At 36.9% G+C, this 22,894-nt stretch overlaps 1 protein-coding gene across 1 annotated transcript; it reads right to left on the bottom strand.

The window, feature by feature from the left end:
• Nucleotides 1-2,991: 2,991 nt before the first annotated feature.
• LOC139131836 (protein Jade-3-like) lies at nucleotides 2,992-22,572 on the bottom strand. The gene is made up of 13 exons (XM_070698121.1): nucleotides 22,210-22,572; nucleotides 21,091-21,170; nucleotides 17,729-17,925; nucleotides 16,823-16,971; nucleotides 15,922-16,070; nucleotides 15,281-15,462; nucleotides 13,112-13,217; nucleotides 12,004-12,069; nucleotides 11,556-11,654; nucleotides 10,618-10,742; nucleotides 9,941-10,067; nucleotides 9,189-9,314; nucleotides 2,992-8,472 (listed from the first exon to the last, which is right to left on the bottom strand). The coding sequence occupies exons 3-13, from the start codon at nucleotides 17,896-17,898 to the stop codon at nucleotides 6,877-6,879; spliced, it is 2,895 nt and encodes a 964-aa protein (XP_070554222.1). The 5' UTR covers nucleotides 17,899-17,925; nucleotides 21,091-21,170; nucleotides 22,210-22,572; the 3' UTR covers nucleotides 2,992-6,876.
• Between the last annotated feature and the right edge of the window lie 322 nt (nucleotides 22,573-22,894).

Consider the following 22,894-nt stretch of genomic DNA (forward strand, 5'->3'; position numbering starts at 1 on the left):
TTAATTATGTACACATCTAATTCTGGGCAAGCGAATAGAGCTAGAGATCTGATTTTTTGGCATATAGGGATTAATTAGGAATATAATTTTTTTTTTTGAAAATGTCATGTGACCTTGATGACCTTTGACCTTGATTATACATATATATGCATATTTCAGTAACCACAAGTTCTATACCCTCCAATTTTGATAGGATTATAAATTTTACTATAACCCAAACGGGATATTAGACCTTAAGATGTCACATCTTGTACCTCATTTATAATGCGCATATGTATTTCTTGGCTGGCCAATACTGCTAGAGGTCTGATCTTTTTTCCTGATTTAGAACCGTAACTTAGACATGCCTCATGTGTTTCAAATTGGGAACAACGACATAGACCTATGTGCCCATAGATCTCAACATATACACTCAAATGATACTTCTTAATGACCACATTTTCCTGCCCCATCAAGACTAGTACTCCTATTACAAGTGGGGACTATGTCATTGTAAATGACTTGTTGAGTTAATGGTTGTATCACAGTATTCGATATATCTAATTCTGTATTTTTTCCATTTTATATTCTGAATAATTACATTAAACATATTTCACTGTCTCCAGTACATTTCATTTAAGTATTTTCACTTCATGCACTTTATCCCTTTCACACATGTTCAAATATCTGACCAGAGAACAAACACTAAATAGTCCAGGATGGGAGCTACAGTGTCATTGACGCTATTTTGACTTCAGCCAATTCCTAATTTGCATATTAAATGAATTTTCATACTTAGGGTATTCATCTGAATTGACTTGATCAAAATGATGTAACTTGCTATGTACATTTCAGACACTGTAATACAATATTATTGAAAGTCATTAATCATTTTCTCTTCAGCAAATTCCTAATTTGCATGTTTAATGAACTTTCCTAATTAGAGATATATATCTGAATTGACTTGACCAAAGTTGACAAAACTTGCTACATATATTGCAGATACCATGATACAACATTATTGACAATCATTAAGCATTTTTACTTAAGTCAATTCCTAATTTACATATTTAATGAACTTTGCTTATTAGGGATATATACTGGGATTTACTTGATCAAAGTTGGCAAAACATGACAACATTGATGATTATACCTGGTTAAAACAATATCGAAAGTCATTTCACATTTTCATGTCAGCTAATTTACAATTTGCATATCTAATGAGCTTTCACAGCTCGGCATATATGGCTTGAAGGACTTGGCCAACGGTAATTACACTTGCTATATAAATGACAGCAGTCAAAGAACTTTAATATTTTTATTTCAGCTAATTACATATTTGTATACTTCATGACCTTTGAGAATTAATCAGCGGTGATTATTGTTCATTATGTTGATCATAATACTTTCAATGAAGTTGCAAACATGTGGCAAAGGTTCAAATTTACACATAACTGTATGAAACACGTGAGCATTTTCAGTTCATATCTGGTAGGCTATGGCTTTAGGCTAAACGCTCTCATTGCCAGCTGCCCGTGGTGGCTGCACTCATTCATCGATAGAGGGCGTATTTACAGAGTTGGTGAGAGAGAATTACATTTTTACTTCTCTTCTGGCTAGTTTGTGTCTATGCAGGGCTTAATTGGTGGAAAAACCCTGTATGTTCAATGCAAGACCTCGGCAAAGCCTAGGAAAAACATCAGAGAACGAAATGAGTGTGTGATTGATGCAGATAGGGCTAGAGAAAATGAGAAGCATTGTTAAACACTGGACACTTTATTTTCAGCAGTGTCGTGTGACAGTATCCCAGAAGGGGGAGGAGGAGATTCATTTTCGATTACCAGCTTGAAAAACTCAAGAAACTGATTTCTTATTGCTAGCACAACAGAAAACACTAGTTTTCAGGAATGCCTAAACTGCATCCAAGTACAAGTCGAACACACCCAACAGCTCTTACACTGATATGCATGTGTTTATACTGGGAGCACCTTCTATGGAATAATGGCATCCAGGGTAAACTTAGATCCCGATATAGTACAATAGGTGATCAGACTGAGTGTTGAGAAAATAATGGCCATCAACCAGTGTAAAATGCATTGGGTTCAGTTTCCTAATTAAATAGAACAAACATGTCAGTAAATGAATAATTTTGTCAACTACATTTGATCTGAGAACCACAGACAACAGTGCGAAGCAAACACTGGTATAACGTTAGTGGTAGAAATCTATCCATCACTTGAAGCCAATTGGATCACTTTTTGTATGAACTTCAATGGATCAATTAACAAATAACTTTATAGAGCTAAACTTCAGTCTGAAGGTAATGTTCAAGGACAGTTTTAACTTTACAAAACGAGCTGTTACAAAGCGTGGCTGAATAAGTGTACTCAACCTTGCACTTTGACTCACGATTTTTATCCTAGATTCGATACAAGAGTTGACTTTCATTGAAAAAAGTTTGAGCAAAGGTTTAAGTCTTTCACTTTTGACGCAAAGTCACAACGTTGTCGATCTCCAGAGCAATGGAAAGGGTGAAGGGGAGTTGTTAGTCTCTTTCAGTGCTAAATGGTGACATACAGTGAAGTTTCACTGGTTCAATGTAGTTTGTGCATCAAAATTGAAAGACTTAAAAACTTTTGCTCAAACTTTTTGCAGTAAAACTTTGCACTATTCCATGTTGAAATTAAGAACAAAAATCTGGGATCATCATGCAAAGTTTAGTACAAGAGAAACAAATTTACTAAATATTTTTCAAAACTTGAAATTCAAAATGGCTATCGTCCCTATGTTAACTCCATGAGGAATCAAATTTTCTATTTTTGCAAAATCAGTAAAAACTTTATTTTTCTACATTAGCTTCAAAATGACCCCCACAGAGGTAGACCAAAACATTTTGTAAAACTTTGAGTCCGAATATTAGTCCCCAAGTTGCACATTCTGCCTTAGTCCCTGGAAAAGCAAGGTTAAAACACATAGGACACATGAACAGCCAGAAAAAATACAGACACCCTATTTTGTTTCAAGTCTTGCCTTTTTTTTATTTGCAATGTTTTGACAGGTACTATTAACAGCATCAAGAAGGCAAAAACTGTACAAATACTGAACTCTTTTTTTTCTTGTTTATCTCGGCTTCAAAAAATGGCCAAGCAAAATACAACAAATACATTGCAGTGTTAACATACCAATACACAGTATGCAATAGAAATCAAAATATCAAAGTCTGTCAAAGGACTTCATCAATTTGAAAGACATGATCTACAGGCAATTACTCCATGAATAACAATCTTCCTCTATACAGACAAATCCATCTGAACTTATAGCAAAGAGACAGAAAGGAAAGTTTTACTCATCAAACACACAAGAATGAAAACTATGTCTTACACATAATACATTTGATTGTTGTTTTCAAACCTAAAGAATAAAGGACCAAAGGTGTACACAGGACACACACTCTTTTCTCTCTTTTCTGATTTCTCTCTTACATCTTCATTTCAGAAATGTCATAAAGAGAGGACTCCCCATTTGGGAATTAGCTATGCCAACTTGCTGAACAAAACCCAAACCCATTCCTTGCTTTCCAGTCGTAAGCCACACTGTGATTCATGATAAGGATGTTGAAAGTCTCTTCATAAGATGGAAATCAAAGCTGAAGCATTCACTCTCACTCACCCAAATTACCAAATATGGATGAGCACTTCATGAATATTCGCGTATTCTTATTAGGAATGCCATATTTGGCAATGTGGGCGAGTGATATTACACATACAGCAGTTAAACAAAGTGTTTTAGCCAGAAAAAAGTAAACGAATGAGCTGTTTTGGATAACTACGGCCATTTGAAAAAGTACTATGCAAGCGCAGACTGAAATAATAGTTTACATCAAAGGCAAGTAAAATACAAAACACAAACACCTATGCTTTGGTAATCAAATCGAATTAAAAAGTCCACTGTGTAGTGAAATTGAGAAAACTACTTTTAACCCCTCCACCCATTCCCTGTGTAGTGGGCAAACTTTATCAGAATGAACAGTAACATTGAGCCAAACCATGCTGCTGAAAGCGTCTATAGTGCTTGTGACTAAATACACAACTCCCGCCTGATTTGTCAGGTGTACATTCACAAGCTCCTATCCTCCATGCATCTTGTCAAATGACAAGAATTTTGATTTTTTATGTAAACTCCTTATCCTTTCACTTTTGCTAATTTGTTAAACCAGTGGCAGTGCAAGCTCTACAAAACTTCCAAAGCAAACACATTTGAGTGTTAAATTACTGTCAAACTCAAAGAACCATTTTTTGATGTGATAACAACTTCACTACTTTTCAAGGATATTAGTAATGGGACACATCCACTGGCAGCTGATATTTAGTTTTTGATTTTTTTTTAATTTGAATGAATTTATTGACAATCACGCCTTATATTTCAATAATATAAAGCCTTGGGTTTGGACAAATGCAAAAACTTGGTTTGAGATACTGATTTTCCCTATCTGCAGTACATGGTACATTTCACATTACCCGATGAAAATCACAACCAAAGTAAACTCTCACGTCCTGTTTTAACAGCAGTGTCATCCTCATCATGAGAGATTACATATCCTGCATGGATTTTTACACTGTCTTGAGTGACCTTACAGTTGCTAACATCAATCATTTCACAGTCATGTTTCAGTACAATCCAGGATTATCTTACATCAATGCGAGGCAAATTAGGTAGAAATTGTAAACACACATCTTGTGAACACATTTATATGTATTCTTAGACAGTTGTAGTGATTGTGTCTGGTAACACATAACAGTAAAACAAGAACAAAAAAGACTGTTCATTCAGAAAGACTGGTGAAATTCAGTCATGAAATGGTATTGATGAAGTGTAGTGTAAATCTGTAAATCGGGTGAGTTCTGTGTAATGTGTAACACTCAAAGATAGAGATTTGGCGTAACCACTCAAGCCACACAACTGCAGTGCTGACAAGAACGTTGTAAATTGCCGCAATGAAATATCACAACCAGAATGCTGTCCAAATTGTGTAAGTATGCAGTAGAGCATTGAAAGTGTTAATATACTGTATATACCACTGAAAGAAACATCTGGAAAACAGCAAAACTTGCTTGTATCAACTTTGGGCTTACAGCACATAGAGACAAAGTTGTGAATGCACAGGGCAACTAAACGATGGAAAGCCTTTGATACACAGGTAAGAGAGAATGTTGCCACAGAATTAGAGAGAGAAAAGATTGAGATTATAGGACATAGTGTTGTAAATGGTTTGAAATGACAATTGTTATCGTGCCTCTCTTACACCAGTCGCTGTCAATAACAGAGTACTTGCTCATGATTGAAGCGTACCTTGATTGATCGACTAACTTTGGAGACACTGGTTCAGGGATTTAAAATAACAGCTTGGGACATTTCAAATTGAAAGGAACTTGAATACCATAATTAAATCATACCATGATGAACTTGATAAGCTTTTGTGTGTTACAGTGCCGTACTCTAGGTCATGCTGAGGACATGGAAAAATTAAATCAAACTTATCACCAGGTTGCCATGTTCTGTGGCATTGTGAATGGCATTAATGTACACTGTTTGAACCAAATATTAAAGTCACCAGTAAAGTCAGTCTAATTACTGGCTCCAGATATGAAAAAAATATTGATGGCCAATTCTGCAGCCATATTCAATTACACTGTCAAAGAAATATACATCATAAACATGCAAATATATGCCGTAGTACCTCATCCTTGTGCTCCGCTTGAACAAAATTACTTGATGCGTGTCCGCATACAACGCTTTGGACATGAAAAAGTGAAATGGTCACCTGGTGACCACGGAGAACTATATTAGGAAAAAAGTTTAAATGACCACCAGTATATCATACATTGTCCTCCATGGAAACCAGGCTTTTGTGAGTGGTGGCTCTGGACGGACATACGAGCAGAGTCAAATATGTGAGTCTCCAGGGAAACATCTGTGCTCCCTTCAAGACCCACTCTGATTATATTCTTGTTCGGTGTCAAAATTTACACAAAGCAACAGGGCTAGCTTTTTGAAAACACAAGAACTTACTTGGAAAGGGCACATTATGAAATTGTGTTTTACTCTACAAAAAGATCATGACACACTACTCCAAAATGGGCTGGTTTAAATTGTTTTCTCTCACTGGTAAAACACTGAGTGTCAGTTGATAGATTGCTGCCTAACATCACATGACAGGAAACAATCAAGCCATATTCACTTCACAAACACACGTGCATGCAAGTGGAAGAAAGCATGAGCTCAACTGACTTTTCTGTCATTATGCTTGCTGTGAGTCCCTGTTGTGACACCATACCAGTGTTGCCAGTGTGCCAGGGTGAGTACATCCCATCCATTTCACGTCAGTTTGTCATGATAAAGCTTCGCAAGTTAACATCAATTCACAACACAACCTTTCCTTTCAAATTATCAAGACATAAAGTTACATTTAGGCAGGCTTGGTAATGACACTGCTGATTGGCAAAAACATACAACTTTTTTTAGTTATATATATTTACAGCTCTCAAAAATGTTAAGAATCCTGCATTTTGAGTCTCACATCTATGATATGAACATCTATGAATTTAATTTAGCCGAATATGTCGTAAATTCAAGCAGAATTACAACTGTGAGACTCCTATGCAAGTAAAATACTGAAGGCAGACATAAATCAAAGGATGTCATTTAAGGTGTCTGACCATCAAAGTTTTGGAGAAAGAATGTACCTCAAATTCCAAGAAATATACGTCACAACTATAGCTACTACTTATCTCATACATTGAGAACACAGCTTTTTACACTAGAAATAATAATTTTACATAAAAATATTACAATGGTTTTTCTATGTGTTTCAGGGACACAGATGTCTCGAGACTGTTACTAAAATCCAGCGGCAGTGCTCCATACTCTACTGACTGTGTCGTTCATTCTGGATCGGAAAGGATACTTTGAAGTCACTGACCCCTCAGATCGACTTCTCTTCCGCCTCGTCATAGGTCCTGAATGCCCGCTGCTACTGCCTTCGGAGTCTGAATCGTATTCATGGCTGCTGGCATTCTCCACATCTATGCTGTTGCTGTCAGAGTCGCTATGACCATTGCAGTCGTCATCGCTGCTCTCAGTTCTTTTGATTCTGGCACTGCGCCGTGTTGGTCCGGATTTCACACTGGACGAACGACTGGCAGCGTCATCAAGCTCAGCAATGGGACTGGTATCTCGGCTTGACCGACATATGCTTACCTCGTCATCCACATACTCATACTGTTTGTCTACAGAATTACTTTCCACTTCTAACTCAGTGTCCAGTTTCCGCCTGGCACTGCGAGTCTTTAATGTGTACAGATCACTGTGCTGTTCCTTATTATCTAAGCAGTCTTTTACATGACCTACAAGTCTGTTTTTCGTAACAGACGATGAGCTGGGATTGTTTTTCTTTGGTATTCTGTAACCACTTAGACTACCTCTTGGACAACTCTGAGAAGCAAAGAGAGACTCCCTAACTTTAGCCGCTTCATCCCTCATAGTTTCTTGTCGAGGAGATATTTCAGTCCTCCGTATCATATTAAATCTAGTCTGTGAAGCATTGCTTGAAGTCCTAGATTTGGTTCGGCTAGTACATCTCCTATTTTTATCATTTTTCTTGGATGTCTCAGCATCGGGGATATTTTTACCTTTTTCTGCTTTAAGGACAACCATTGGATTACCAATGGTTAAAAAGGAGTCTATTCTCCGCTGGGCAAGTTTGTCATAGCTCCCATTCACTTTCATTTTTTTGCTCTTTGAGCCAGAATTTTCTGTTTCGTGTAATCTTTTCAAGTTAACTGTTGGATGTTTGTCATCTTTGTTCTCTTTCTGGCTCCATTCAGGACTGCCTGGTACTTTCCCGTCCTTCATAAGTGCAGTTTCTTCAGGTGCAACTATTGATTTGTCCTCTTGTCCAACTGTGTCTTCCTCAGGAATTGCAACATCTTCATGTTTTACCAAAATCTTCTCATCCTCCTTCTCGTTTGACAACATATTATTGTTAATGTGTTTGGTCTCTGTCCTGTCTTCTGTTTCCGCAGTGCTGTCCGCGGAACTTCTGTCATAGGCACCAGGCTTTGATATGACTAAACTCTGCTTGCTATCTTCCCCTTCAGAGCTCTGACTGTAGCTTTTGCGGCGTCGGTGCCGTTTGGACTTCCTACTGGCTGTGCTAGAGTGACTGCCAGCTGAGGACTGACTGTCACTTCCTTCTTCTTGGCTTGTACTCTCAGACGTACTTTCCAACGCGTCGCTCTCAGTCCGAACAATTGTCATGATCTCCCTTTCACTGCACTGTACAGCAGTCCTGATCCACTCTAGTTCATTGTTCTCATAGACACCACTGTCATTGTCCAGCAGCTCTGATTGACGGTGAAAGATCTGTTCACGCAGTTTGTTGGACTGACGACTGAGCTTTTCACGCTTCTGTACCATGTAGCAGAGGTTTCTCACCTGTGTACAAGTACAAAGAAAGTGCTGTTTGAACCAATACATACACATCAAGAAGCCTTGTAGTTTTCTTAAATAAACATTGCCAACTTGCCTACAGCAATGACTTTTAAACTTTTTCAAGTTTTTTTTCTTTATTACCCACAACCTGTCATCTTTGAGAGCACAGCAACAACAGATAAAAAGAGGGATTCAGCAGATAAACTTATCGGTACTTGGGCTCAACTTGATTCTAAAATCATTAACACTTTTGAATTCATTCTTTGGGGATACCGCTTCCAACAGACTTGATGGAAGGAGTATCAGACAGACTGACACAAGTTGCTTCAGAAGGGATATTTATTACTTTTACACGTATGCACAAACCAGTGTTTTTATTATGGGCTGTAACCCCTCATAACATGTCCAGGAAATCCTTTGAGGCGACAGAAGAAATGGGAGTGGGGTTCTTAAATAACTTAACTATGCACCCAAACCTCAGCAAAAAACACCATCGACACTAGTTAAAGCTTTAGGTCATTGGTACTTTTAATGGTCAGCAAATACTGATAAAGCTTCAAAAAGAAGCAGTACTTTGGAAAACTGAAATATGACATTAATATTAATATAGTAACTATACTCAAATTTATGCGGGATATGGAGCCTTCTAATGAGAATACATTGTTTAACAATGGCCTTATCGATTAAAATTCATGAATCACCAACAAAACATCACTTACCCTTTCCAGATCCTGTCTGAGATGTACAAACATTCTCATCCTAGCAATCAAACTGTCCTCTTCAGCCTGCGACATGGCACCACTCTCTTCCTTCTTTGGTGTCACCAACGGTCTGTTGAAATTGGACTGTGAAAATAGAATGAAAGAAAAGTGAATGTCAGGCTGTAGACATATGACTAGTTTCATGCACCAACACTCTCCTTCCCTTTCCAAGGCCCTCACTTTCGCATTCTCAATATCCTGCGGAGGAAATTTGGAATGATAATTTGCCACTAAGAATACATGCTATTGTGTAAAGGCACCCAAGTTTTCTCAGCCTGCAGTGTAACAGTGACTTTGCAAGGATTGAACCATGATGGACAAGTTTACCGTGAAAACATGGGTCAAAGATGTAACACCCTGACTGTCTGTGAGTGTTTCTAAAATAAACCTGCTCACCAGTTACCAGTGAACAGATCAACAATCACAGTTGATAACAGTGAAGGTGAAAGGGTTAAGATGAAGCTGATTGCGCTTTTATTCTACAATGTTTATTTGACGAAAGCTGCACACGGTATTTTTACAAGAATTACATCATAAAATGTTCACATCTGCCCTCCTGCAAATATTTCCCTAGACCACAAACCAGGACAGCAAAATTTATTGTAACATTGACACAAACAGGGGAGAGTACCATAATCAAACTTGTTCATAATTATTTTCTGACCATGCCTGATTCTTTAAGTGATGGTAACACTAGATTCAGAAATTACCTTCCTCTTCAGTTTCCAGTATTCACAGACCATATCTACAGCATCCAGATTATCTTTCATGTCTAAGGCACTGGCAACATCCTTGGCTCTGACTTGCTTGAAGAACTCATCTTCAAGTTGCTGAATTCTTCATTAAAAGATAAAAAATACATATCGTAATGATTAGAGGCCCTTCTACAGTTTAATGACATCAAAATACATCATAGCCGTGGTGAAATCACCTATTTGATACGTTTCGACGCTTTCCTTGCCATAATGGGTCCAAAACCTTGCTGTCTTTCCTGCAAAAGCTTGACATCTTCATGTGTTCAGGCAATGTGATAAAGTGAAGGATTATATCCAACTGTACAGATTCATGTATGGCATATGTCAGTGTTTGTGTTAAGGCTGGTGTGGTACACAACTGACCTGGGTTCTTAAGTCATGTTACTAAGGTTCCCATATAATTGAAATAAGATTGTATTATAGGACACCAGAAATGATACTGGGATTTTGCTTATCATCCCAAACCTTTGAAAAAATACTGAGTGATGAACAACTGTGTGGAGTGCAACTGCAGAATCTAATTTCCACTGAGCTACACAATTAACATCATTTGAAAACTACCCGGTGCAGCATTCTTTTTAACCAAAAGTTCCTATTTTGAATAAACATTGTAAGTCTACATGAAGTCTTACCCTAGTGCCCTTTCATTGGCCTTCTCTTCCTGAGTTTTCTCCTTCTTAGGTGTGCTCTTCATGGGAGAATCCATCACATCAATATCACCCTGTTGTCTTTTCTTGGTATGACTCATGCAGTATGACTACAAGACGTAAATATGCATAGAATTGCTAGTCAGAGATGCTTTATTAAGTCAACACATATATGAGGCAACATTCGGATGATAAGGGCCTCGAAACGAAACAATTTCAACTTCTGAGAAAATTTCCTTCAAGAAAGCTTTATTCCTTTCACCACAATGGATCGGCTTAAACTCTTTGTAATTAATGGTGATTGTGGACCAGTTTACAGGGAAACAGGGTAAACCATTCTCTTTCATGATTGAGAATAATAATCCAGGGTTAGTGTGCAAAGATTGGAATTTGAGACGCACATCCCTACATCCCCCAAAATGTATAAATATTTGAAATTGAAAATGACCCTATTCCCTGTTTACCACTACTCGGGAAAATTAAATTTCTGATTTTCATAAAAAAACCAACAAACTGACAACTTCATAACTCTTTAGGCTTCCAAAAATAAGTCCACACTAGAGGGAGAGCAGAAAAGTTTTGTAAAAGTTCGAAAGTCTGAAAATCTGTCTCCAAGTCACATTTCACCTTATTTTAAAATGCAGAACACATGATATATATATATCGCTTCTTCTGTGAATGCATATCGCATAGTTGGTTGCTGGATCCTTCTCTTGCATACTGAGTTACTAATTACACAAATCTGTAGGAATCACCAGCTCAAGTATTCCCTACGCACTTAAACAGTCATAGAAAGCATGACAAAGAATAGTGAAATAACTGGTAAAACTTGGGATGTGCAGAACAAAGCCAATAGACTTTAATTACGATGTGATTTGTCACCAACAAAAAATATACAATGGAATGGAAAACCAGCTGCTAACCTTGAATTTCACATCAGAACTCTCATCCAGATAAGTTTTCATTTCCAGATTGTTTTGAAAACCGCATGTCACATGGTAGGCTGTCTTGCATGTTTTCACCTGGATGGCAGAGAAATTATGAAATTACCAACATTGATGAGATACATGGAACAATTACAGGTTTAATTGTTCAATTCTTGGAAATTTCTCATACTCTCATCTTCGATAGAAACTGAATTTTTTTTAATTTGAATATGCAGTTTAGTTGTTTATCAGACTATGATTTTTGTTTTTGAAGCAGAATTTCGCCTTCAACATGAAACACAGAAATGAGGATTCATATAATCGATGCATGTATCAATGCATGATAAGAGACACTGTACAAAATTCACTAGCTTGTTCCAACAGTTGGACTAAAGACCCTGATCTCTGAAATCAGGAACAAAACATCAAAGTAATGTTAACTTACCGAGCACTGAATACATGCACCTGTCCTCTCTCGGCACAGACTGCAGATCAACGCCCAACGACTTCCCTGTTGGAATAAAAGAATTGAATCCATTCACTATGATTGAAAGCTTTGGAATTATACAGCAAATGAAAAGTGAACAATGCGATGAGTTCAGTTGCTTCCTTGCGCTTGACATTCAGTGTACCCTATATCTTTACCCTGCACAACTTTTAGGGGTGGCAGTTGAAATTTTCTCTGAGACAAAAATTTCACCCCTGTGTATATTCATCATTTTCATTTTGCAGTCGACACTGTGGTGCCCTTTTGTAAATAGCTCTAAATTATTTTCACAAGAAAGGATACCAACTGATGAAACTACAAAATAACACAAAACATCTGATAAACTTATCCAAATCGTGATATGGTCATTGTTGCTTACCCCCTTGTCAGAGTACAGTGAGCACAAACAAATTTGATGTCTCTCTGATTGCTTACCGATCAAGCAATTTTTATTACTCTTCAATGAAATGAAAATCAATAAATGCCACTACCAATAGAAAGGTGTAATTTCACAAAAAGACAACCACAAACTTTTTTAAATTTTTTGAAATAAAAAATGACACATGACATTACACTTTGAAAAGCTACATGAACATAAGGTAATTTAAAATCAAAACTCGCACCATCGATTTAAATCAGACTTAAGAAAATACACCAGCTCACTCAGAGATCTTTGTATTTAATCAGTTAAAGGTATACTGTCACCTGTTCCAATTTTGCCACAGCTACCATGGAAAGACAAAATCTAACCAATCACAGATTTTAAGCGGGTGGCCGCTTTTTACAGCGCCCTCACATGGGCATTTTGAATACCAAGGAACGCCCCTATGACCATATATGAGCATAGTTAGATTACAGGTGACTGTATACCTTTAAGATCAAAGTATAATGAATCTAAAAATTGGGACATGCCTTGCAACAAGCACTTTACTCTAGAGGAACATAAAGCGTCTGATATTTAACCTTGATAACATCTACCAAAGGTCAAAGTTCAAATACTCAAAGGTATGTTTTACACGCAGAGCAAAGGTTGCCTGCTTAAGGTTTTGATGGACTGTGCACTTACAGGTATTTGTGATATTTTTGTGATCGGCTCCATTTTCTCCACACATCCTATGCTTACTTCAGGAATCCACAGTGCACAGCTAACATGAGCCCATTTTGCACCACTCCTGAAAATAAAATATATTCCATTTTTCATCCAAGTTCAGAAAGTTTCAAAATTTTCTGCATGTCTCACATTTCAACAAGTTCAGAATCATATTTACCATATGAGAGACTGTAGAGTGGGGTAGTTACCAGTACATTTAGTTTATAAAAATTTACCCTTGACATCCCCATCCCACTACCCCATCCCAATTATCCAAAAGCATAGATTTAGCTACGTCACTCAAACAACAATTATGGTACAAGAAATACCGTGACATGATCAAATTATTATAAATTCTTCTATTTTAGTGACTGAACAAACTGCAACAGGAAGTAACATAAGATTTTTACAATCATAGGCTGGGGTTAGCCCATTACATTGTAAATATTAGGTAACCTAAACTTATCACAATCAATATCCTACTTATACCAAAACGCTTATTCTAAAATATGACATTTTTACAGTTTTTTCCTCTGAAGAAAGTTGCAATACAGTGCTTTAGCCCTGTCTCCCAGGTGGGAATTAGTTGTCAGCTACCATGAATTTACCAAGCAGTATCTACATCTAGTTAAAACTGAACATTAATTTTAATTTTTTACGTCAAGAATATTTATAATTGTACATATATAGTTTCATATCAGTGCAGGCATTGGAGAAATATTTTATACTAGCTAGTATTTTTGTCGGTTTTTGAGTGTGAACAATTGTACTTGCTACTACCATTTTTTTTTCTTTTTTTATGTAACGTCTATGGGCCTTGAGCCTGATTTAAATTAATAAACAAATAAATAAATAAAAATTAATTGCCCAGGCAAAGGTTACTCTTATATCCCAAGTCCTTTTTAGTAGTAACCCAGTACTATAAAATGCTATCAAACACAGTAAACAGTGCAAAAGGCAACTACTTTGCTTTACTATGTCAAGCATACCAACTGGGCAACCCATGACATGTTGCAACCAAGTCAGACTTGGTAACTTATAGTAGACTGTCATCGGGAGAAAGAGGATTCATACGGTGATGAAATTTCTGTTAATTTTTACTGTTGACTAATTCATTTATTCTTTTACACGATTTTCAGCAGGAAATGTTAAGGTACAATGCTGTTTCTTTTGTACCCTTTCACATACATGTACATCTCCACACCAGCACTATGAAATTTCATGAAGGTCAAAACTGTCCAACACTGGTGCACCTTGGTTTAGGACACCATATAGAGCCGGTCATCCCTACTTAGTTACATCCAAAGCACTTTGTCATTGATTTACAGTTTTTACAATCAGCATGGACAAATTAACGTTCGGTTTACAGTAATGTGTGTGTTGTCCTGAGTGCATGACGTCAATCCCTGATCTCTGTTAGAAGAGGTCACATCAGTACAATAAATAACTTGACAACATTAACAGAATATAAACGTTCCAAACTACATTAGGTTTTTAAAAAACAAAATGAGACATAACAATCATATCTTTCCATTTCCTTAATTATAATTGACTACACTCTTCCTTTTTTTAGAAAAATCATTAGTGTTGTTTAAATGCCCAATGACATCACTCGATCATCTTTGTACGTTAACATCCAGTAAATGACCTACATGTATCTAAAAGTATTGTAGAATTCATGTGGCATCCATGTACCCCACTACTACAGACAAATATCTAGGCAGTGTATTATATGTCTAGTCTTATCATTTAACACCTTTATGATAAACAGAGAAAGAGTTAAGGACATCTGTAAGTACTACTCCACTAGACTATTTCAACGATGCACAAAACTTCACAAGATTTTGTGTGGTCTGATGGTCGCTGAAGAAAACCTCTCACTGCAGAACAACAAAACCACATCATCTATAAGGAGGATGGTATTTCACTGAAACTATACAGATACCCCATTATCATACAAGGCTGGTGATTCTGGTACACTGGAAACATGAGTCTTGGGAAGATCATAAAAAGAGTGAAAAGTGAAAAGTACTGCATGCAGTGTGTGTCTTTAACCCTTTCCTTTGTGCAGATTGGTTCATTCAGATTATTTTCAATAGGGTGCCTGGACTCAAAATACAGGTAAATATGGGTGGACAGTCTCACCTAGTGCTCTTCATGGCACCTCCTTTCTTAGGACAGAGCAGGCACACCGGCTGCATTCCAAGGGCACATGTCCGGCACATCCAGCTGCCTTCTGGAATCTTCACAATTCCATAGCATGCCTGGTGTACACAGATATCACAGGAGTCACAGAACACCATCTCATTGCCCTCTTCACAATCAGGCTGCAAAGGAACACAAATTATCTGAGATTGTAATCTTCTGGCACTGATGCTAAGGTCTCCCTGAATTAATATTGCTACTTCTGCTTCTGTGAGAACTGGACATATGAACATATACTTTGTGTACACCACAGTTCCTTGATACTAAGGGACCATCGGTAATTAAAACATGCATATGGTGAATGAAACTGACTGCATTTGGCTTAAATCCCCCCATTCTTTCACAACAAAATTATGATTTGAATATCCAAATATAAATTGTTGAAATATGTTTCTGGAATTTCAAATGCTGATTTTTTTTTTCCAAACAATTCAAAACAACATCTGAATGGTGATTGAGTATAACACATGTACATTTATAATCTGTATGTTTCCCGATCCGTAACTGTTGATCGATTTTTAAACTACTCCACAAATACTTTGAAAAACAGGTACAGAAGCTTTTGCATTGAATCAACTTACCGATCTGCAAACGTCACAGATGACATCTTCATCGTACTCTATACCGAGTCCCTCTTGTGTAAGAATGGCATGTGTCATATTATCGTGACACTGGGTTTCACACTCTTCCATAAGTTTTTCCATGAGTAGCTCACCAATTGGTTCATCTCCTGTGTCCAGAAATCAATTGAAAGAAAACTAGAAGTGCAGGAATATCCTCAATGTCCACTCCATGCAACGTTGAGAAAAAATTTACAGCAAACTGAGGATATGGTTTATCAAGACCGCATTTAAGAGCAAGTATTCACTTGATTATTTCAAATTCAGATTAAGACAATAGTCATATCAATGACATCGAACAGAGATATGTTCAAATCTGTCAAACCCGTGACTACATAAAACATGCTCACCGTTACCAGACGTAAATACAATGATAAACTGAATGGGATTTTTTGTTAAGTGTGACACCTAGGTTAAAGTCATCTTACTGGGGTTTCCCATTGTGTACCAATGGAATCATATTTGGGGACACTGAAAATGGTACCAAGGATCCTAAATATCAAACTATCTATACTCCAACACCTACGCAAAAACACTGGGTATAGTACATGTAATACTACAAGAGAGCTCATAAATTGTCTAAATTTAGCAGCTCTTTGTAACTAAACTTCAAGTATCTTTAGAGATGTCATCGGCACAAAAGATACATTTGGCAAAATTCAACATGGCAAAACAAAAGGATTAAACACCATAGCATGAAGAAGTTGAATATTTGATTCTCTGTCCACCATACATGTGAATCAATATTGACTTTGAGGTATTTCATTATTTTTCAATACAAAAATACATTGACATCACCCATGCTATAATCATAAATGTCTAACGCATCAACTGATACATCTAAAAGAAAGACCCAGCTTACCAACTTCATCTCTGACTTTATTCACCAACTTCAACCACTGTGTGTCTGTGTCGTCCAAGTCATAGCGACAGGCTTGAGCTGCAAGTTTGTGAAGAGCTGAAACACTCTGCTCGCTATCACCACCTTCACACTTCAAATGTTTTTTGGGCCTTTCAAAATGAAAATTTCAAATATCTGGTTCATTTTCTACACATTACATTCGGTATGAACACTTTGCATCGATAAGGGTGTATAATGGCAGGTTCTACCCAGACTGGTCAATGGTTTCAATTATACACACCATGCACATGTGAAGCTACATGATCAGAATATCAGATTTGCGGCAGTACAACAAAGAACTGACGCCACCTGCAATACAACGACATTATGTATGATCATAAAGCAACACATTTAAGCTAGATATATGGCACCTCTTTTTTTCAAATTGATCAGAACATTCTCTTTTACAATTACTATTGGCACCGAAATATGATACACGTAGGCACATTATGAAATAATTCAATGTTTTTGGAAAGTTAACCATTCTCCATAAAGGAGTGAATGACAGGGTATAGAAATGATAAGCATGTTTATTGATTGCCCATTGCAATCAATGTTCATGAATTTTCTATGCCATGTTTTGCAAGACTTTTCCGCTATGCATAAAAACTGCCAAGCCTCTCCTCAGTGACATGTTTTTTTTTTTCATCGTGTGCAGAAAGAGAGATACCTAAATTCAATACTGGGATTTAATAGTACCCAGAACTGGCAGCTGGAGGTCAATATATCATTGACAGCACACTCCTGGTTTGAAACTATCGCTGGTTATTGTTTGATCAGCTGAAAGACAGGTGAATGTTCAATGCGAAGCATTTTGTACCAATTCAGAGACGCTGCTTAACCTGTTAACCTACATGTACTACTTACAATTTGAAATCTCCTGATTCCCATCTCAATGGTACTATCCTTGTTACAGGGTCTGGATATTCATCAAGATTGACCGGCACCTGCACGCCCTTTTCCCATTCCTGTTTCCACTGATCAGTGATCAGGTAGTATTCTTCTGGCTGAAGTTGGTACGAATCTGGTAATTTCATGGCACTGATCAAATCCTTACGAAACACCTGGAGAAAGAACGACAGGAGAAACCAGTACTTAATATAAAATCAATAACTTCAACTTTTTATGGAAAGCCGGAAGAAAATAAATATTTTAATATTTATCTTCCTGGATTGTTCTGTTCTTTGACTTTCACTTCTAAATATCAAAACAGTCAACAATAAATCTTACGATAACGTCCTATATTAAGACAATAAAAATCAACATTCTGTCATCGGCAGGGAAAGACACTAAGGGTTGTCCGATTGCCCGGGACAAGTGAAAGTCGCGTTCGGGCAAGTGAACCTCCGATGCCACTTGCCCGACGGGACAAGTGAAAAAAATAATACCAAGAAATCGAATTCACGAGAGCGATTTTCCGGTGAGGGAACACGGACTTAAACAACAAAAAAATTTCATGTTATGTCATTGTGAACATTTCCATAAGATTTTTCATAAAATTGCATTGAGAGTTGATGAAAAGAATCATGTAATCGCTTTCAATAAAATGCAGTTCAAACAATACCACCGGTTATTATAAATACCGTACGCTGATTTTGCATATGAAAAAGCTGTTCAGCTGGTGGAGCGTACGTTCACCAAAGTTCATTGCATTGTCATTGACTGTGAGGTTACGGTGTCTCACAATATGTTGATACGGTAAAAAAAAGAAACACACAGCGGTTTTTGTGCTTTGTATGAACGTTTATAATGATGTGAAAATAAAGTCCAGTGGTGAAAAATCACCACAAAAAAGGGAGTTTTACTAAAACGTACTCTTCAATGTTAACTTGTTAAGTGACAGTGAGTGGCATCGTGGCAAGACCGCATGCAATGAAAGTCATGAGCAAGCTTTGGTGTCAACGGGTCCAGTCTTTGAATTTTCAATGAACACTGACTTAATTTTCAGGTCAATAAGCTAAAAGTTACTTGTCCGTGGCGACCAACCTCTCTGTTTGTGAATTTTCCCATTCTAAAATGACTGTCAAGAAGCAATTGGAGCGAGTTTGACATCGAGAAACTCATCTTTCAAGACACATAGAAAACCACCGACGTCTTAGGTTGATGGTTTAAATTCTATTTAGTCTGCGCATGCGCATTAAAAAGACCACCTAGGTTATTAAAAAAACATAGGATACTGGTATAGTGCAATGGTAATCCAAACTTGATAGGGCTTGTGTATGATGTCAGCGCAGTAAAAACATGACAAAGAAGTACTTTATTTTTCAGAAGCTTCAAAACATTCCTTTATAGCTACAGATTTTTTTCTTTCTGTATATATAAGTTAAAACTTTTAACTGCAAAAATACTTTGAAGGTACAATTAAAATGGCTGTTATTATTTGTACATTAAGATCTGAGAAAGTAAACATACAAACATATGAACTGTTAGAATTTTTTCTATGAATATGAAAGCCCCACTAGCTGTTAATCTTGAAATTTGTTGACCTAAAAAGGCTTCCTATTTTTTCTGGTTTTCTTTAAATTCTACCCATTTACAGGATGTTGTCTTTTGCAGCTTTACAAAACATTCTTTAGTGAAACATTGGACAAGTAAATTTACATTTTAACCATTATTTTGATTTCCCACCATACTACAAAGAAAACAAAACATTTTTGTCCCAGTTGAAAACATTCAACACTATGCATTACATTGGACTACTCTGTTGTTTCCGTGAATATTCAAATGCATATATGCACGGTGTACACTGTTTTTGCTATATTTGCATTGGGTGCCATTTTACGTTTGGGCACACATTATTTTTCTTGTTCAAAATTTCACATGCAGTCTCACTGGGCAGTTAACAATACTTGTATTCCAACCCCTCAAAGAGCACATTCCCAAAATCTTGTTTTAGTTCAGAAATAAAATCACATAAAGAATGCTATATGATACTGCTAGTGGGGCTTTGATAATTAATTTAATATAAATGAGCCATCCAGCACTCTTAGCAGTGTGAGGAGAACCCTATGAGAATGTCTGACATTTTCTCATGATAACATGATAATTTTCAAAATAAAGTGTGTGAAATGAAAAACCAATGTTTTAGCTTTTTTCAAACACGTAAATTATACTGGGCAAGTGGTTTTCCAATTCGGGCAAGTGAACCGAACCCCCCACTTGCCCGAAGGGCAAGTGGATAAAAAAAATAAGTGTCTTTCCCTGCATGGTTATTTGTTCACACAAATCTTACGATAACGTCCTATATTTAGACAATAAAAATCAACATTCTGTCATGGTTATTTGTTCACAGGAATTCAAAATGATATTCAATCCTAATTCTAATGGGGTTGGTGTTCTAAATTCTCACTCTACAGGCTGGTTTTAGTTTTAAAGTATAGTCTTGTTCACACAATCTCCTACATGCTCCATTTCAAGATGTCATTGTTGCTGATGTACAACAGACATTATCCAATCATTAGAACATTTATCTCTCTATATTTTGGGGTAGTCTTTGGCAAAAACATAAAAGTGACACACAGCTACAATTTTAATTGGTTACAACAAAAGTTTAGGGCCGACTCGCAGCGATTTCGAAGCTGTTATCCAATTGGGTGGCTGAATCTTACCAATATAATGAAAACAATACAAATAGACTCCCTAAGTGGCTGTGAATAGTGACAATCGACCAATCAGATATAACCTTGCAAACACGCTGCGAGTCAGTCGAAAGTTTAACAAAGCTAATCTTAACTATAACAATTCATTTGCAAGGTATAGAAAAAAAATATATGTATAAATAAGTTTGTTCTCATTCTAAAACCCTGATTGGCTGCATGACCATTAAACAAAACTATTCACTTCAGAAGAAACAGGCCTATGTCAAAAGTAATAAAGAGGGTGTACATAGGTTTCACAATATTTGGCACTCCTTTGAGTATAAACCTCTGTTCTGTTCCATTTCTGAGTTAACTTATGGAATCCAAGTGGGTCTACACATCAATGATTCCTTTCGAAAATTAAATTGAAATAGTTTATATCGGTTAGATTTTAAAGTACAGACAATAACAAACAGTTCAACAAAATTAACAAAAAATTATTTGATTGTCTGCATTGATCACTGAAATTTGATACAATAAAAAATCAAAGTGTGTCAGCCAGTCTACAGAACAAAATACAAGTAACAAGAATTTTCATTTACTTGTCACATTTTGTTAGATTTTAAGAAAGCAGCAACAAAATGAGCTTACCTCAGCTGGCTTCTTACTGTTGCCACTGGTTGGTGTTTCAAAATTGGTTGCGGAGGAGGCGGAACAATGCTCATCTTGTCCTTGATATCAGAGACAGAAATACACATATTACAGAACATTTTATGTACTAAACCCTACAAATATTCATTCATTTATTTGTGTTCCACTAGTTAATGTTTCACAGCCAATAGGCAAAAATACCATATATCCTATGCTTATCGTTGTCAGTTTTTATTATTCCTCCCATGTATTTTGGCTTTTCAGGTCTGCCAGCGAATGCTGCAGACACAATGCCTTTTCAGCGAATTGTATAACTAGGCTTGCACCTGCTGTTTGTTGACCTACTCCAGAGTGCTAGCATTGGCAGAAAATGAAGTCCGCAGATGTACAGGATTACATCAAACGAAAAAGTTACAATAATAAGAATGGAAGTGAATGTGGAAAGGACACAGCATATTTTTGTATTTCTTGGAAGCTACTGGATCTGCACTAAACTGTCAAGAAGTTCTGGACAGTGAAAAGGCGTAATAGACATGCGTGGCATTGTTTGGAGGCCATGAGGGCAACGAGAAACCATAAACAAACCAACGAGTAGCATGTGAACTTTGACATGATTTACATATTATGCTAATAACCCAAACAGAAATAATGCTCAAAGTTCTCCTTTAGACAATCGAATTAAAAGCGTGAAATCTCGAAAGAGCCTCGTATTAGAACAATTCATGTAACAAATGGTAGTAATTTTGATCAAAATTTGACCAGCTAGGTGAAGAACTTTTCGGTATGGTAAAATTTTGTCGATTATCTCACATACTGCGCTGAATGTACGCTATTTTCAAAATGGCGACCACTCCTCCGTTTTTACTGCGCGGGATAATAATCGAGAATAAATTTCGTTCAATATTCTATGATAACGATAAGAAACATTGGTAAGCTTTGCATCTTTAGGTTTTTCTAGCATGAATTTTTCAGAAAACATTTCTCCGCTTCCAGTAGTTGCCATATTGCATATCAATGGAGTTTTACCACACGCAATGGCACAGTTGTATATTATAACAATGGCCACATGTACTGTTTAAATAGCGAATTCAAATATTCTGGTTTAACTCCATATCTGACCTGTTTTCGAGAAGTGCACCCTGTATCCTCTTCCTGTAACTTCAGTGACGACTCCGGAACCACGGAGAGCTTAGAGGTGAACCTGCGAACCGTCAGATGCAGGAAAACATCCAAGCTCACGGTCCTAATTAAATATTCGCTTCACTTGGAAATGCATTAAAATAATATGCATCCCCGTAGCAGCTGAACGATCGCAGAAGTACCTTATTTCACTTCGATGCGTGATGCTCAATAACCAAATTGCTGCGAAATGTGCCCATCTTTGCCAAAATTGAGACGTATTTTAGAACAAGCACTTGCTGCTCGTCTACTCTTGGCGCCATGCTGATGACGTCATATGAATTCTTTGAAACCTCGCGAGGCAAAACGAGAATCTGTATGGCGCCAAGTTGCGGCGTGCAATATTGCCTTTCGTTTTTAGACCACACTCATATCGTGCAACCAATCGACTTGTTTTTGTGTTGTTTTTGTTTTATTTTTTGGAGGCTTCTTTTTGTAAGAGAAGAATCAATAGTTGACGTTGTATACCATTTTAACTTAAGATAAAAACACGCGCTAGAGAAATGACCGTGATACTTACACTGACCGCTGGACGAAAGCTTTGCGATATAGGGTACTTCCAAGTAGGATTAAGCAAAGTCCATAGTAGCTTTGGGTCCACAGTGGTGTTTTCGGACGGGATTTC

The sequence above is a fragment of the Ptychodera flava genome, chromosome 4, assembly GCF_041260155.1.
Source record: "Ptychodera flava strain L36383 chromosome 4, AS_Pfla_20210202, whole genome shotgun sequence".
Lineage (NCBI taxonomy): Eukaryota > Metazoa > Hemichordata > Enteropneusta > Ptychoderidae > Ptychodera > Ptychodera flava.

Coding starts and splice junctions, on each gene's coding strand:
- LOC139131836 (XM_070698121.1), bottom strand. CDS start 17,898: ATGAAATTACCAGATTCGTACCAACTTCAGCCAGAAGAATACTACCTG. Junction 15,463..15,921: donor TCTGTGACGTTTGCAGATCG/GTAAGTTGATTC, acceptor GTTCCTTTGCAG/CCTGATTGTGAAGAGGGCAA. Junction 8,473..9,188: donor TCAGACAGGATCTGGAAAGG/GTAAGTGATGTT, acceptor ACTTGTACACAG/GTGAGAAACCTCTGCTACAT.